This window comes from Simochromis diagramma, unplaced genomic scaffold, assembly GCF_900408965.1.
Source record: "Simochromis diagramma unplaced genomic scaffold, fSimDia1.1 OVJJ01000228.1, whole genome shotgun sequence".
NCBI lineage: Eukaryota > Metazoa > Chordata > Actinopteri > Cichliformes > Cichlidae > Simochromis > Simochromis diagramma.
The window spans coordinates 718,823-733,009 of NW_024386873.1; the positions used below are offsets into that span (position 1 = coordinate 718,823).

At 43.5% G+C, this 14,187-nt stretch overlaps 1 protein-coding gene across 1 annotated transcript; it reads right to left on the reverse strand.

Moving 5' to 3' along the window:
* Window positions 1–512: 512 nt before the first annotated feature.
* LOC120733536 (GTPase IMAP family member 4-like) lies at window positions 513–10,693 on the reverse strand. Its single transcript, XM_040031807.1, has 2 exons — window positions 10,606–10,693; window positions 513–1,632 (listed from the first exon to the last, which is right to left on the reverse strand). Exons 1-2 carry the CDS (start codon window positions 10,670–10,672, stop codon window positions 818–820), a joined length of 882 nt encoding a protein of 293 aa, XP_039887741.1. The 5' UTR covers window positions 10,673–10,693; the 3' UTR covers window positions 513–817.
* Window positions 10,694–14,187: the final 3,494 nt, after the last annotated feature.

Here is a 14,187-nt window from a genome sequence, read left to right on the forward strand (position 1 = left end):
TGACAGACGTCGGCGTTAAACATGTTTGTAAAACTTTCACTTTAATCTCCTATTTCTTAAACCCAAAACTGGCCCACTTCTCATGGTTCGCTTGTGAATGATGCTGGCCGTGATGGTGCTGAACCACACCCACTGTGATCATTCTGTGGACATAGCTCTCCATTTGTGGTTGGTCACTATTACAGTTCTTTACTGAATTTGTAGATACAGTAACTTGTTGGTCTTGTTGGGTATTGGTCCACTTGGTATGTGACAAATCACTTTTAATAACACCAGCACCTTGAGGCAGCTGTTGTTGTGATTTTCAGTTCAGTTCAATTTTATTTATTTTACACCAAATGACAAAAACTGTTGTCTCAGGGTTCTTTATACTGTACAGAAAAGATCCTCACATTATACAGAGAAAACCCCAACAATCATATGACCCTCAATGAGACAGTAGGAAGGAAAAACTCCCTTTTAACAGGAAGAAACCTCCAGCAGAACCAGGCTCAGGGAGGGGCGGGGCCATCTGCTGTGATTGGTTGGGGAAGAAGGAAGGAAGACAGGATGAAGACATGCTGTGAAAGAGACAGAGATTAATAAGAACCAATGCAGAGGTGTATAAACACATGGTGAGTAAAGAAGAAACAGTCAGTGCGTGATGGGAAGCACGCAGCAGGCTACACCTATTGCAGCGTAAAAATCATGAAAACATTAACTAAAATAACTAAACCTACAACCACCATGATTTCCCCTTTATGATTTTCTAGATTTTAGATTTGGTGTGATCAGCGTAAGCAACAAAATCACTGACGCTGTCTGAAATCTATCTGCATCATGCCTGAATTTTAATTTTAGCAAGTACGCCTAAAAACGCTATTCCCACGAACAGCATCATACCAACTACAGCTCCAACCCCAGCTCCTGTTGTAGGCGTCAGCTCGCCACCACAAATAAAATACCCTGCTGCACAGCCGACAGCCATTCCAATCAAACCACACCGGTCATAAAAAGAGCGCCACTCTTCTTCTGGCTTTGGTTTTGTTTCCTTTCGTGTTTTCAGAGCTTCCTCAGCCTCCTGGAGCATCTTAGACGTGTAGAAAGGTTGACATTTTTCTCCCGTCATCTTGTTTATAATCCCCAGCAGCTCGTCGAGTTGAGGCCCTTGTTGTTCGTCTCTAATGTTAAAAACAAAGTATCTTTGCTGGAACTGATCGGTTAATCTTGTGAGGGATGTCAGTGTTTCCTGCATGAAAGCGTCGTCGATTTCCTTCCTTTTAGTGGTGAACACCACTATAGTGTAGTCCACTGCCTGTTTACCAAACGTGTCCTGAAAAGTCTTCAGTGCGTCTAATTTCTCTTGTGAGATCTCTTTAAACCTCTCCACGAACAGGAAGACATGAGGACCAGGTTCAGCATGTTTGATGGACCGCTTGATCTCTTCCACCACTTTCTCTCCATCATCATCTACTTTAAACAGACCTGGAGTGTCAACAACAACCACTTCTCGACCCGTGATGGTCTTTTTTTCCTTACGGCACTTCTTTGAGTCCTTATCAGAAATGAATATCTCTCTGTTGCCCAGGATGATGCCTCCTAGAGTACTTTTACCCTGTCCACTCTGTCCATACAGGACGATCCTCAGCTCACCTGTTGGAAGAACGTCAGTGAGAATTAGCTGGTCTTACTCAAACCTGACAAATACATTTTTAACACTTAGACACAACATGCACCCAAATGTTTCATCCAGAAGTCATTAATCAGACTTTAAAGTGCACTAGTGCAGTATATTTTTTGTAAACTCAAGAATTTGCTTTGATGTAAAAATTCTAAAATCTAAACATGTTAAAATTAAACGCCCACTGAATTCCATCATTGTCCGACCTGATTGCCTTAAGATGTTTTAACATGCGCTGTAGGTTATTGAAGATCATTCTGATAATAAATATGTACTAGTGCTGTCAGCGTTAATCTCGTTAGAATGACGTTAACGCCATAACCGCATTAACGCGGCAAATCTCGGATCGCCCTGTGCATGGCGTTAACATCATTCTAACGAGATTAATGTTGACAGCACTAATATGTACACATATAGCAAACACAGAAATATAACACATTTTAAAAATTCTGAAATAAACTGTGGTTTGATTATTCTGGGAAAACATGTTTTTTCCCCTTAAATGGTGCCACATTTGTGTTTTGTTTTTTTCCTATTTCTTGTGTTGAGCATCTGGTACCCCAGGTGATGACAATTAGGCACCTGATTAGCGGCACCTGTGAGCATGGACCCTGCTCAGTGAGTGAGGAATGAAGGGCATTAATATTGCAAAGATGAAGATAGGCAGACTGGGTTATATTGTTTATGTTCGCGATGAAGGTAAGGATGACACTCAGACTCTCAACCTAAAGGGAAGATATGACAACTGAGTTATTAAAAGATCACGTTAGATTTAGATGGTATAAATTTGGTGCCAAAAAGAACTAAGTCACTTGTATTGCCATTAAGTTTAAGAATGTATGTAAACCAAAGTTTAATTTTATTTAAACAGAAGTGAATGTGGGTGGGAGTATAGTAGTTGTTTTAGAAGACAAATAGAGCTGGGTGTCATCTGGGTAACAGTGATAACAGTGAAGTTGAATGTTGTATTTTTTAAAAATATTGCAGAGACGTAGGCGATAAATTATAAAAATGGCGCGGTGGGAAGTTGTATCAAAAGCTGTAGTGTGGTCATAGAGAATGAAAATGATGGTGAAGAGTCCACAATCAGTTGCAAGAAAAATATTTTCAATGGATTGAAACTCAATGGCAGCAATGCCTTCTCAATCGTCCAGGTAAGTAAGTCTGTTCATCTGGACGTAACGTTTTCAATGGGAGAAACGTTTCGTCACTCGTCCAAGTGAGTGAGAATCCACTGACAGTAAAACAAGAATGTTCCTTACCATGCATGGAGGGTTTCAACCCAAGTCCAGCAGCCTGAGACTGTACACTAAGTGGAAGGAAGGGGGCTAAGGACTAGTGAGTGTCAAAACCACCATCTAGGATGAGACAACAAAGTTTCATGAGTACATCAGGAAGAAGCCACTACTGATAGTGTGCTTAGTGAATACTTCAGGCAACAGATGCCTGAGAAAAAAGAGGAGCAAGAAGATGAACCCTTTTGGAAGGACAGGCCCCTGCATGAAATGTACCACCAGCAGATAGAGGAAGTGGCTGATATCAAGAAAACCTACCAATGGACTGGAAGGGTAGGGGGTCACCCAGCAGCCCACAGGCTCCACTGGCAGCCAGCTACGCCAGAGCAGACTGAGCTCTGGGCCCAGAGACCAGAGACCCAAGGGCTTCCCACCACCTAGGGTGTTGAGAATGATCTTTTAGGACTTCCAGATACAGAGATACAAACTGGTGATGGCTAACCAGCCAGACATCGTAGCAGTGGACAAGTAGAGAAAGATGGCTGTAGTGACAGATGTAGCTATACCGAGTAATAGCAACATCAGAAAGAAAGAACATGAGGAGCCTGAGAAGTACCAAGAGCTCAGTAAGGAGCCTGAGAAGATGTTGAGGGTGAAGGTAACAGTGGTCCCAGTGGCAATCAAAGCACTTGGGGCAATACCCCCCAATCTGGGCAAGTGGCTCCACCAGACCCAACGAACAACATCCAAGATCTCTGTACATAAGAGCACAGTTGTAGGAATATCACCGATACTGCACAGGACCCTGAAGCTCCCAGGCCTTTGACAGAGGCCCACAGAAGCCCACAAGATGAGTGACAAATTTTATATAAATAGATGTATGTAAAGTTGGTGACTTTCCTAAAATTAGCCACTGTCTTGAATTTTCAGAAAGTTCATGAGAAAAATGTTCATTTATTGTCACAAGATTTTCTTTTAATGTTAAGTGTATTGTTAATGTCGTATGCATCATTGTATCACTTTTACAAAAAACCCAAACAAAACAAAAACAGTACCTGAATCTTCACAACTTAAAACATAAAGGACGTGCTTCGGAAGCATTTGGAGGGGGGAGGAGTGTGATTGTATATCTGTGTGTGTGTGTCTGTGTGTGTGTGTATATCCTGTATCAGCTGAAGAGAGAGTGTCTTTTCACCTAGTTTTAAGCAAAAGTCAACAATCCTCCAGCCAACGCAGGTGACCTTGAAGGATGTAGGCAGAGAATCAAAATCACAGTTCAATAATCAGGAAGAATTTGTTTTTCCAGCCAGCTTCGGCCTTGAGGCCTTCCAGCTAGCAATGGGTAACCAAATGAGATCACGGTTATTTGATGTAGTGTTAGAGCGAGCAGGCTGCATGTAATTATGCATGTAATCTAATATCCGTCACTGGTACCCAGGTCTATCCAATTTCCTTTGCAGAGCCGTGAGCTTCTCCAAGATCTTATCAATATTGTGTTCAATAAGCACAGTCTGAGTACTCATGGCCCTAAACATTACTCAATCATGCTGTCCAGTCTTGTGCGCTTTTGAACAGCTGTGAACACTTTCTTTATTCTTCGATAAGCCAGCGCCGAGCCAGCTCCAATCAGCAAGAACTCTGTTGTCATGGTTCCGAATAGATAGATGTCTTCAATGTCCTCCATCGAGAGTGCCGCCAGACAGGCGATGCGCCACTTTTCAAACATCTCTGCAGGACAATCGGGTTTGCCCAAGCCTGGGCTTCTCGTTGAGAACAGCGTGTAAATTGCATTGAGAGACCAGTTGATCAAATCTATTATTCTTTAGTTTTAGACAACAACTGGGTGTCAGTCAGAGTTGTTGTCATGCCAAACAAATTAACTTTCACAAGTGGAGCATTATGTCATTGACTATAATGGTTCACTTGATAGTCATATTTTATTAGAGCTTTATTAGGATTTTTAATTTTGGATTATTACAACCATAACAGACAAGACTGTGGGATGGAAAAGAAAAGAAAAAAAAAGAAAGAAGTTAGGGAGAAATTTAACAGAAGGAGAGAAAAACAGAGGGCAAGAAGAGTGATAGAGAGAGAGAAAGGGACAGAGCACACAGCACTGAGAATAAATATATTTGTAGAGGCAGCAGCAGCCCAAGATGGTCTGTGAGAGTCTGTGGTGTCCCACTACTGCATGGGGGAGGGAGATGACCCTCATGCCTTCCCAGAGGTATTTCGGGCCACAGCGGTGGCGTGCTGTTGTCCAGAGGAGGAGTGGGCGCTGAGGCTGCTTCCCGCGCTGTGAAGCCCAGGTGAAGCCTAGGCAGCTTGCTGTAGGCAGCTCTCAGCCTGCCTGCAGCAGGCGGTAGTGAACCGCCTGCTGCAGGCAGGCTGAGAGCCTGAGGACTATTGCCAGATCCAAGCAGGACGCTCTGGGATGTTTCACTATCGCACTATCTCCAACGGGAGTGCCCACAGATGGAGGTAGGACAAGTTTTCAGTGTTGCCGGCCCTCCAATAAACTCCCTCGGAGTGAGAGGGACGTACAGCGTACTTGTAAGGTGTCAAGGAGGTATATGCCAGGCCTTGGTGGACATGGGCTGCAAGCATACCCTGGTTCACCAAACCCTGGTTTGACCTGTGGCATTGTTGGAGGCAGAGTGTGTGGAGGTTACGTCTGTGAATGGGGACTTCCACGAATGTCCTATGCCCCATGTCCCAGTGTCCCAGTGTCCCATAGTCCTGCTGCAAATTAAATACAAGGGAAAACTGCAGCCCTGCAGTGAGGGCTGCGGTTAGCCCGCACCTGACGCATCCCCTAATTCAGGGGACAGATTTAAGGGATGGTTAGACCTCCTGTTGTTTGCAGTGTGGGAGATGCCTCGGGTCTCCATGGGATTTTCTACCCTTGAGTGGCTGTTTGGCAGGAAGCTGCAGGGAGTGCTGGACCTGATTAAAGAAAGTGAGAGGAAGGTCCGAGCGCGGCGAAAAATTAGATTCAATATGTTCTGGATCTTAGAGCAAAGCTGCACACAATGGGGAGGTTGTCATGGGTTGTCAGGCTCTCCAGCCTAAGTCGGGCTGTCGGGTATGTGGCAGGATGTGGATTGTGGCTCAGCTGCAGGGGAGGGGTGAGTTCAGCAGTGGGTTCAGAGTGTGGTGTTGGGGAGGCTGACTCAAACACCTGACCCCATCATCTAATCATGTCTCCCCTGTTAAAGATCATGCAGGGACCATAGGAGGGGGTGGTGTCTGTGCTACAGGAGCAGGGCAGCTGGAAAGCCAATAAAGACGTGTTAAACTGCAGCGCTGCTGTTGATGGGTCCTCCTTTGTCAGACTTTTGAGGTTTATGTTGGGGTTTCTCCCAGTGGACAATAGGGTTTGTTCCCTGCGCCTTCAGGTCAGGAAACAGGTTGTGACTGTCATCATCGCATAGCAGTTCAAAGTACCCAGACTTCTTGGAGTCCTTGGGCAGGATGCTTGAGGGTGTTCCACCTGGAGACTCTATTGTCCTACTGGGAGACTTCAACACTTATGTGGGCAATGACAGCAAGACCTGGAGGGGCATGATGGGAAGGAACTGTCTCCCGGATCTGAACCCGAGCAGTGATTTGTTACTGGACCTCTGTGCAAACCAGAGTTTGGCCATAAAAAACACTGTGTTCGAACATAAGGTTGTCCATAAGTGGATGTGACACCTTAGGCCACAGGCGGATGATCGATTTGTGATTGTATCACCAGATCTGCAGCCATATGTTCTGGACACTCGGGTGAAGAGAGGGGCTGAGCTGTCAACTGATCACCATCTGGCAGTGAGTTTGATCAGGTGGTGGAGGAGGATGCTGGACAGACCTGGCACACCTAAACGTACAGTGAGGGTGTGCTGGGAATGCCCAGCAGAAGCTAAAACCTCTGCAGAGCTTCAACACCATCCCGAGGGAGACTGGGGACATTGAATTTGAATGGACCATGTTCAGCACCTCAATTGCCGAAGCCGCTGCACTGGGCTGGTTGGTGCCTGTTGTGGTGGTAACCCCCGAACCAAATGGTGGACACCAAAGGTGAAGGAAGGCACCAGACTGAGTTCTATTGTTCTTGTTTAGCATGTGGGAGTTTGGAGGCAGCTGATAGGTACCGACAGGCCAAGCGGAACGCAGCTCAGCCAGTGGCTGCAGGAAAAACTCAGGTGTGGTTTTGAAGGCTTTTAAACTGCCTTGAAAGAGGTTCTGGCAAACCATCAGGCAACTCAGGAAGGGAAAGCGGTGCTCTACCTGCACTGTTTAGTGTGGGTTGAGCACTGCTGACTTCAACTGAGAACAGTGTCAGTCAGTAGAAGGAATACTTTGAGGGCCTCTTTAATCCCACTGGCATGTCTTCTGTGGAGACGGCAGAGTCTGGGGACAAGGGAGACGACTCGTCTATCTCCAGGGGCGAGGTCCCTGAGGCAGTTAAGCAACTCCTTGGTGGCAGGGCCACTGGGGTGGGTGAGGTTCACCCTGAGTTGCTGAAGGCTCTGGATGTTGTAGGGCTGTCTTGGTTGACATCCCTCTACAATGTTGTCCATTGGTGGAGAGCAGGGACAATACTTCTGGACTGGCAGACTGGGGTGGTGGTTCTCATCTTTAAAAAGGGTGACCGGAGGGTGTGTTCCAACAACAGGGGGATCACACTCCTCAGCCTCCCTGGGAAAGTCTATGCCAGGGTGCTGGAAAGGTTCATCCGCTAGTCGAACCTCGGATACAGGAGGAACAATGCGGTTTTCGTCCTGGTCGTGGAACACTGGACCAGCTCTTTATCCTCTCGAGGATACTTGAGGGTGCATGGGAGTTTGCCCAACCAGTCTACATGTGTTTTGTGGACTTGGAGAAGGCATTCGGCTGTGTCTCTCGGCATGTCCTGTGGGAGGTGCTTCAGGAGTATGGGATGTCTGGCCCATTGCTACGGACCATTTGATCCTTATACAACCGTCTGCATTGCCGGCAATAAGTTAGACTTATTTCCAGTGGCTGACTATGACCAGGGCTGCCCTTTGTCAACAATTCTCATCTCTGCTTTTCACAGAAGATGTGGTCCTGCTGGCTTCATCAGATGATGGCCTCCAGCTCGCACTGGAATGGTTCGCAGCTGAGTGCGAAACGGTGAATCAGCAGAATGAGAATCAGCACCTCCAAATCCAAGGCCATGGTCCTCAGTCGAAAAAGACTGAGGAGAGCCCACTCCGGGTCAGGGACGAATTCCTGCCCCAGGTGGAGGAGTTCAAGTATCTCAGGGTGTTGTTTTCTGTTTCAGTTTCAGTTTCAATTTTATTTCTATAGCACATTTAAAAGTCCCAGGTACATCAAAGTGCTTCACAGACGAGCCACATTTGCGGGGTTACAGCAAGTTCACAAGTTACGGGAGAAGAGAGCGAGAGATCGACAGATGGATTGGTGCTGGGGCTCCAGTAATGTGGACGCTGTACTGGTCCATCATGGTGAAGAGAGAGCTGAGTGTGAAAGTCAAGCTCGGTCGATCTACATTTCTACCTTCACCTGTGGTCATAAGCTGTGGGTAGTGACTGAAAGAACGAAATCGCAGATACAAGCAGCGAAAAGGAGCTTTCTCCTAAGGGTGGCTGGCCTCTTCCTTAGAGATGGGATGTCACCCATGCTGAGGATGTCACGGCCAGACGGTCCTCGCCAGTCGACCTGCCTGTTCGGGTTGTGTTTGTGTGCACTTTGCTGTTTTCTCCTCTCCGTCCTGTTACTGTGTGTTTGTGTGTATCTGTATATACAAACCTCAGTTACTTATGTATGTAGGAGCACTTTGTGTCTTCCTTCTATATTTTATATTCCCCTTGCTATGAGAGCTGTGTCACAAACAAATTTCTCATTGGTGGGATAAAGGTTTACTCTATTCTATTCTAGAGATAAGAAAGTTAGGCAAACTTAAAATACACTGTTAACACACCCTCATTCTATGGTTAGGTGGACCAGGCCGCTCTGCCATTCTCCTGTGCCACCTAATCCAAGACACCACTAGGTGCTGATCAGTTGACAGTTTCACCCAGCTCCACACCTGAATGTCCAACACACTTGATAAACATTCATTTCAACAATTAAATTAAATTTATATCATATATATTTCATATTATTATATAATATGTGTTACAACTTTTATAATTTATATAGCACCAAATAAGCACTTTATATTGTAAGGTAAAGACCCTACAATAATACAGAGAAAAGAGATTAAAAAACCCCAACAATCGTGAGTGAGTGATGAAGAAACACCCAGTGCATCATGGGAATCCCCCAGCAGCCTACACCTATCGCAGGATAACTAAGGGAGGATTCAGGGTCACCTGGTCTAGCCCTAACTATATGCTTTAGCTTTAGCATAAAGGAAAGGAATTCTGGATTTAACAGGGAGACTTTTTAAAGCCCTAAAAGTTGATGTTTAGTTTGTTCAAAGCTCTGGAAATGCTGATTAGATCACCAAGTATTTCATACAGACAGAAATATTAATTTCACAGGCATTAAAAGTTCCAACAAATAGTTAAAAAGTGACTTTTACAGATTTACAGAAATATAATCTCCAGATTTAACTGCTTCATTATCTACGCAAAAAGCTAATCCTACTGATACTAATCTACCACAACAAAGGTGGCTAACTGCTAGCTGTCACTTTCATTCATTTAACTGTGTAAATCACAGAAAAGTATTTATTCTGTTTCCTTACCTAGAAATGTTTGCAGTCCTAATTTTCAGTTTTAAGACAAGCTTCGCTCGAGTAACGAGTCGAAATTCAGCGTCACGTTTAACCACAGAAGTTAAAGACATTTAAAGAATCGTAAGTGAAATGGCGGCAAAATGCAGCCACGTGTGCGGACAGATTATTCTCCCAAAGCAAGAGAAACAAAACCAATCACAACATCAGGACTCGTTATAAAACCTACTGAATGAAGTCAAAATATTTAAAAGAGCTTGGGATTGTTTCCTTTCTCTGAGTGTGTGTGTAAAAATCACCAGAGGAGAGCTAACTCATTTTATCATCAGCAGATCTGAGGATCATTTTGTTTTATCTGCAAAATTTGAATAAATTAATCTGCAGTTTCCTAAAACAGAGAAAACCAAACCATAAAGCAGATACATTTTTTTCCTTTTAACTTACAAAAGTAATTAAAAAACTTTAACTTTAACTTTAATTTTATTTCGACTTCTTCAGTTGAAAGGATCAGATGTTTGACCTTCTCTGAAAAACTTAACTATGCTCTACATTCATGATATACATTATGTGTATTCTACATAAAGGTTACAATTTAATATAATGTAACATATAGAAGGTCATTGTTGAAGAAAAAATGTATTCTCCTTAGGAGATCTGTAAAATATTAATGTTAATAGTTTTATTAGTTGATTAACTAAGTAGAAATCCTTCATATTGAACTGGTCAGCAGCTCACACTCACTGCACTCAGTTCCACTGAAAAGTTCTCTAAATGCAGCTTGGTGATAATCAGACTCTAAACTTAACATAAAGGAACAATCTGACATCTCTGGACTTAAAAACTCTAAATTTCAGAACAAGGCTGAAAATGAATTTCTAACAAAATAACTTCAAAGTAAAGCACAAAGAAGGAGCTGCTACTGACTTCTGTCTTTACTGTAATTTCTGTCCCAAATATCAAACTAAACACCACCATGACTCTCGGTGCATGACAGATACACTCACCCATCTTATCTGGATCTTCACTGGGAACAGGTATCCTGCAACACTGTGCTAGCTCAATAGAGTCCATGACTTATTCTGAGTGGTTACAATTCCATTTCACTTCTATTTTAAAGCCTGCTGCTAGTTCCCTCTCCTACAACACTGGCTGTCCAATCAGAACTGTGGTTGAAAAGAACCAATCAGAGGGCTGAACAAAAAGTGCATCAAGCAGAGTGCATCCCCATGGGTCTGCCTCCTCACCCTCTTCTCTCATTTACATCATTACATAAAGAGAACTGGAAACATTACAAGAGAACCAACATCCATGTCTTTCTCATGTAGAAGCTAAAGTTTCACATAAAACATTCCAGGTGCAAATAATCCCTCAACTCCAGGGCTGAAAAATGAACCAACCCCAGAGGAAGGAGGGAAACGTGGCTCTTTGGTGGTCTTTCACAGAGCCCATGGACAGCAGTCATTGTCTACATGTTGTAACTGTTTATTAACACCAGGGGACAGTGTCACAAATGCCCGATCATCCAGACTTTTGCTTGTGTTGTTGTTGGTCCTTCAGCCACGGGGAAGAATGATGTTATAATGCAAAGAGCTAAGCTCAAGTTCTCTATTCTAGCCAAAAATGTTCCCCAATCAGCATTCGATGGACACATGGCATCATCCACAACACGTCCTCACTCCCAAAGCGTAACATATTCAAATTCAAATTCAAATTCAAATTTTATTTGTCACGTACACAGTCATACACAGTACGATATGTAGTGAAATGCTTGGACAACTGCTCGTGACCTAAAGAAAACAAAAAAAAGGAAAGGCTATGAATAAGATAGGAAATAAATATGAAAAATTAAAAAGGGTAAATTTAACTAGGAAGGAATAAAATATAAAAAATTAAGGTTAAAAATGAAATAACTGTACAACACAAATTAGAATGAAGGGTAAATTTAACTGGGAAGAATAAGATAAAATATATAAATTAAAGTTGAAAATAAAATAACTGTACAACAAAATACACAATATAGAACTATATAAGAATGTATGAAGAAATCTAAATATAAATAATATATACACAATAACAGCAGCTGTACAAGTATTAACCGGAAATGAAGAATATAGTGACCAGTGTTGTGCAAAAACAATGTCCAGAAAGTCCAGTGTGTGTAAGAACTGTATGTGTGGGTCAGTACTGTGTGGTGGTGTGATTGAGAGACCGTATCGCCTGCGGGAAGAAGCTCCTCCTCAGTCTCTCTGTGTTGGTCTTCAGGGAGCGGAATCGCTTTCCTGACCTCAACAGAGAGAACAGTCTGTTGTTGGGATGGCTGAGGTCCTTCACCATCTTCCTGGCCTTGGTCCAGCACCGCCTGCTGTTATGCTATTATGCTATTATGCTATGTGACAAATCGTCGGGATGTTGCGCTTTCGGCCACCCAACACATTTCTATGTTACGCATTGGGAAACAGGAGGAAACATGAGAACCGTGTGGACTGAATCTGCACATTTACATTTATTTTATTTTTTTGGAAAACATCTGACACCATTAATGTTGTGGTTAAGGTTAGGCATAAGGTTACGGTTAGGGCTGGAATACATGGCTGGAACGTGTGTTACCGCTGGAACCGTCATTCACAATCCGGAGAGTATCTCAGGAATGCCCAAGGTTACCTTTCACATTCCCATGGCACCGCTTGGGATGTGACAAATCGCCGGTATGTTATGCGTCAGGAATGACAACGGGCTCTCATCCATGTTGGGTTTTTGGACGACTGCATGCAGGCCCATTTGCATAGGTAGCAAACCCCTCTGTACTGGCAAATACCAACACTGGCACAGCTGTAGCGCCACAAATTCGTTGTGAAAACATGCACAAAAATGTGTAATTCCTCTAATGTCCACTGGGGGCACGAGTCAGTCCCCATAGACTTCCAGATTAAAATGCACAGCTGTACAGCCTGATACAGAAACTGTTCTGGTCTCTATAGAAATTGTCCCCCTTCATAACACCTGCACAGGGATACATGTTTTTATAACTCACCTGTTTTAATTGTATTGAAGTTTGTAATATCAGGGTCGTGGCCATTTGGACTGACAGCTAGGATTGTGCTATTTTATCATTTTTCTTCAGGCTGCTGCTTTGGAGTATTGAGGTGGCGATATTCCCTGGAGTGGATGTCTAGGGCTGCAACTAAAGAATATGTTAGTAGTCGACTAATCTGTCAGCAGATTTTTTGATTAGTCGATTAGTCTACTATTGTTTCAATCACTCATTTCTGTTATTTTTTTTAATAATCCTTTATTTAAACAGGTAAATATCCCATTGAAATTAAAAATCTAATTTCCAAGATCTCCGCCTTCCGTGGGCACACCTTCTGTTCTAGGCTCCAGTTCATGCTGTACCTCACCGCCCACAGCAAATAAAATAATGACACATGGAAGAAATGATTTTGAAACTAGTGAAATGTATTTTTAACATTAATGTGACCGTCACATTAAAAATCAAATAAATCAAATCAAATAAATAATGCAAATTAAAGTGCAAGTAATTTTTTGTTTTTACATAAAAGATGATGTGCAAATAAGTTGTCATGGTCCCCGCACCTCGCCAGCTGACATCAGTCTGGCGCTATGTTTTGTTTTGTTTATTCTCCTCTCTCTCTCTGCTCTCTCTCTCTCTTTCTCCTGCCGGGGCGGAGCTCAGTATGGGCTCCACCCCTGGGCCATGCACCTGGGGATGATCAGCACACCTGCCGCTGATCACGAGAATTAGAGCCCTACTTAGGATGGTGGACCTGCTCTACTCTTTGCTGGATCGTTGAGCCATCAGCGTCAGTCGCCCTGCAAACCTGTAATTTGAACTCGTGAGTACTTCTGAACCTGGAAACTGACTGTCTTTCTGTATGTGTGTAGATCTCCCCTGGACCCGTTCCCTGAGCAACTGTGACTGAGCGTGGGCAAGAAGAGTGGTGGTGCAGAGAGGAGCTGTTGTTTGTGTATGGAAAGCCTCCACCCTGGACTGCTTCCCCTGTCAGTCCTGGACCCCGGACCCTTTTCCCGAACACCTTTGTATATATATATATATTGCACTTGTGGGAAATCACTGTAAATAAATTCACTCTTGTTTGAAAGAACTAGTGGTCTGCGCCTGAGTCCGCCTCTCTAGCCTTGACATAAGTAACTTAAAAACAGCCCAAAGCTCTGAAAATCCCATGAAACATACATAAACATAAACAAAAAGATAATGTGCAAATAGGTAAGTAAAAGTGGCCTCTGTCCAAGAAACCAAATAGGGCTTCAAATTAAATTTCACAAATTGTTTCCAGTGTAAAATAACTATGAAAGGTTTACAGAACATTTAATGAATGCATCTGCTCGTGCTGTACAGCCAGACTTGCTCTCTTCTTTGACAGGATAATTCATCTCATTCAAATGTGTGTTCCTGCATCCCCAGCTGCCTCTGCTTCCAGTTACTTGAAGTCAGTTCCCTTTGTTTAAAATGCTTTATGAGAGGCCTCGCTGCTCCAAGCGCTTCACTGGTCACAGTGCTTTATTCAATGCCAACTGTAAAGTGTGATCAGTACAGTAGACAGGCT

Excerpts from the sequence above, each read along its gene's own strand:
- LOC120733536 (XM_040031807.1), bottom strand. The coding sequence starts at position 10,672 with ATGGACTCTATTGAGCTAGCACAGTGTTGCAGGATACCTGTTCCCAGT. Across the intron at positions 1,633-10,605 it reads TGAAGATCCAGATAAGATGG|GTGAGCTGAGGATCGTCCTG; the intron begins GTGAGTGTATCT and ends TTCTTCCAACAG.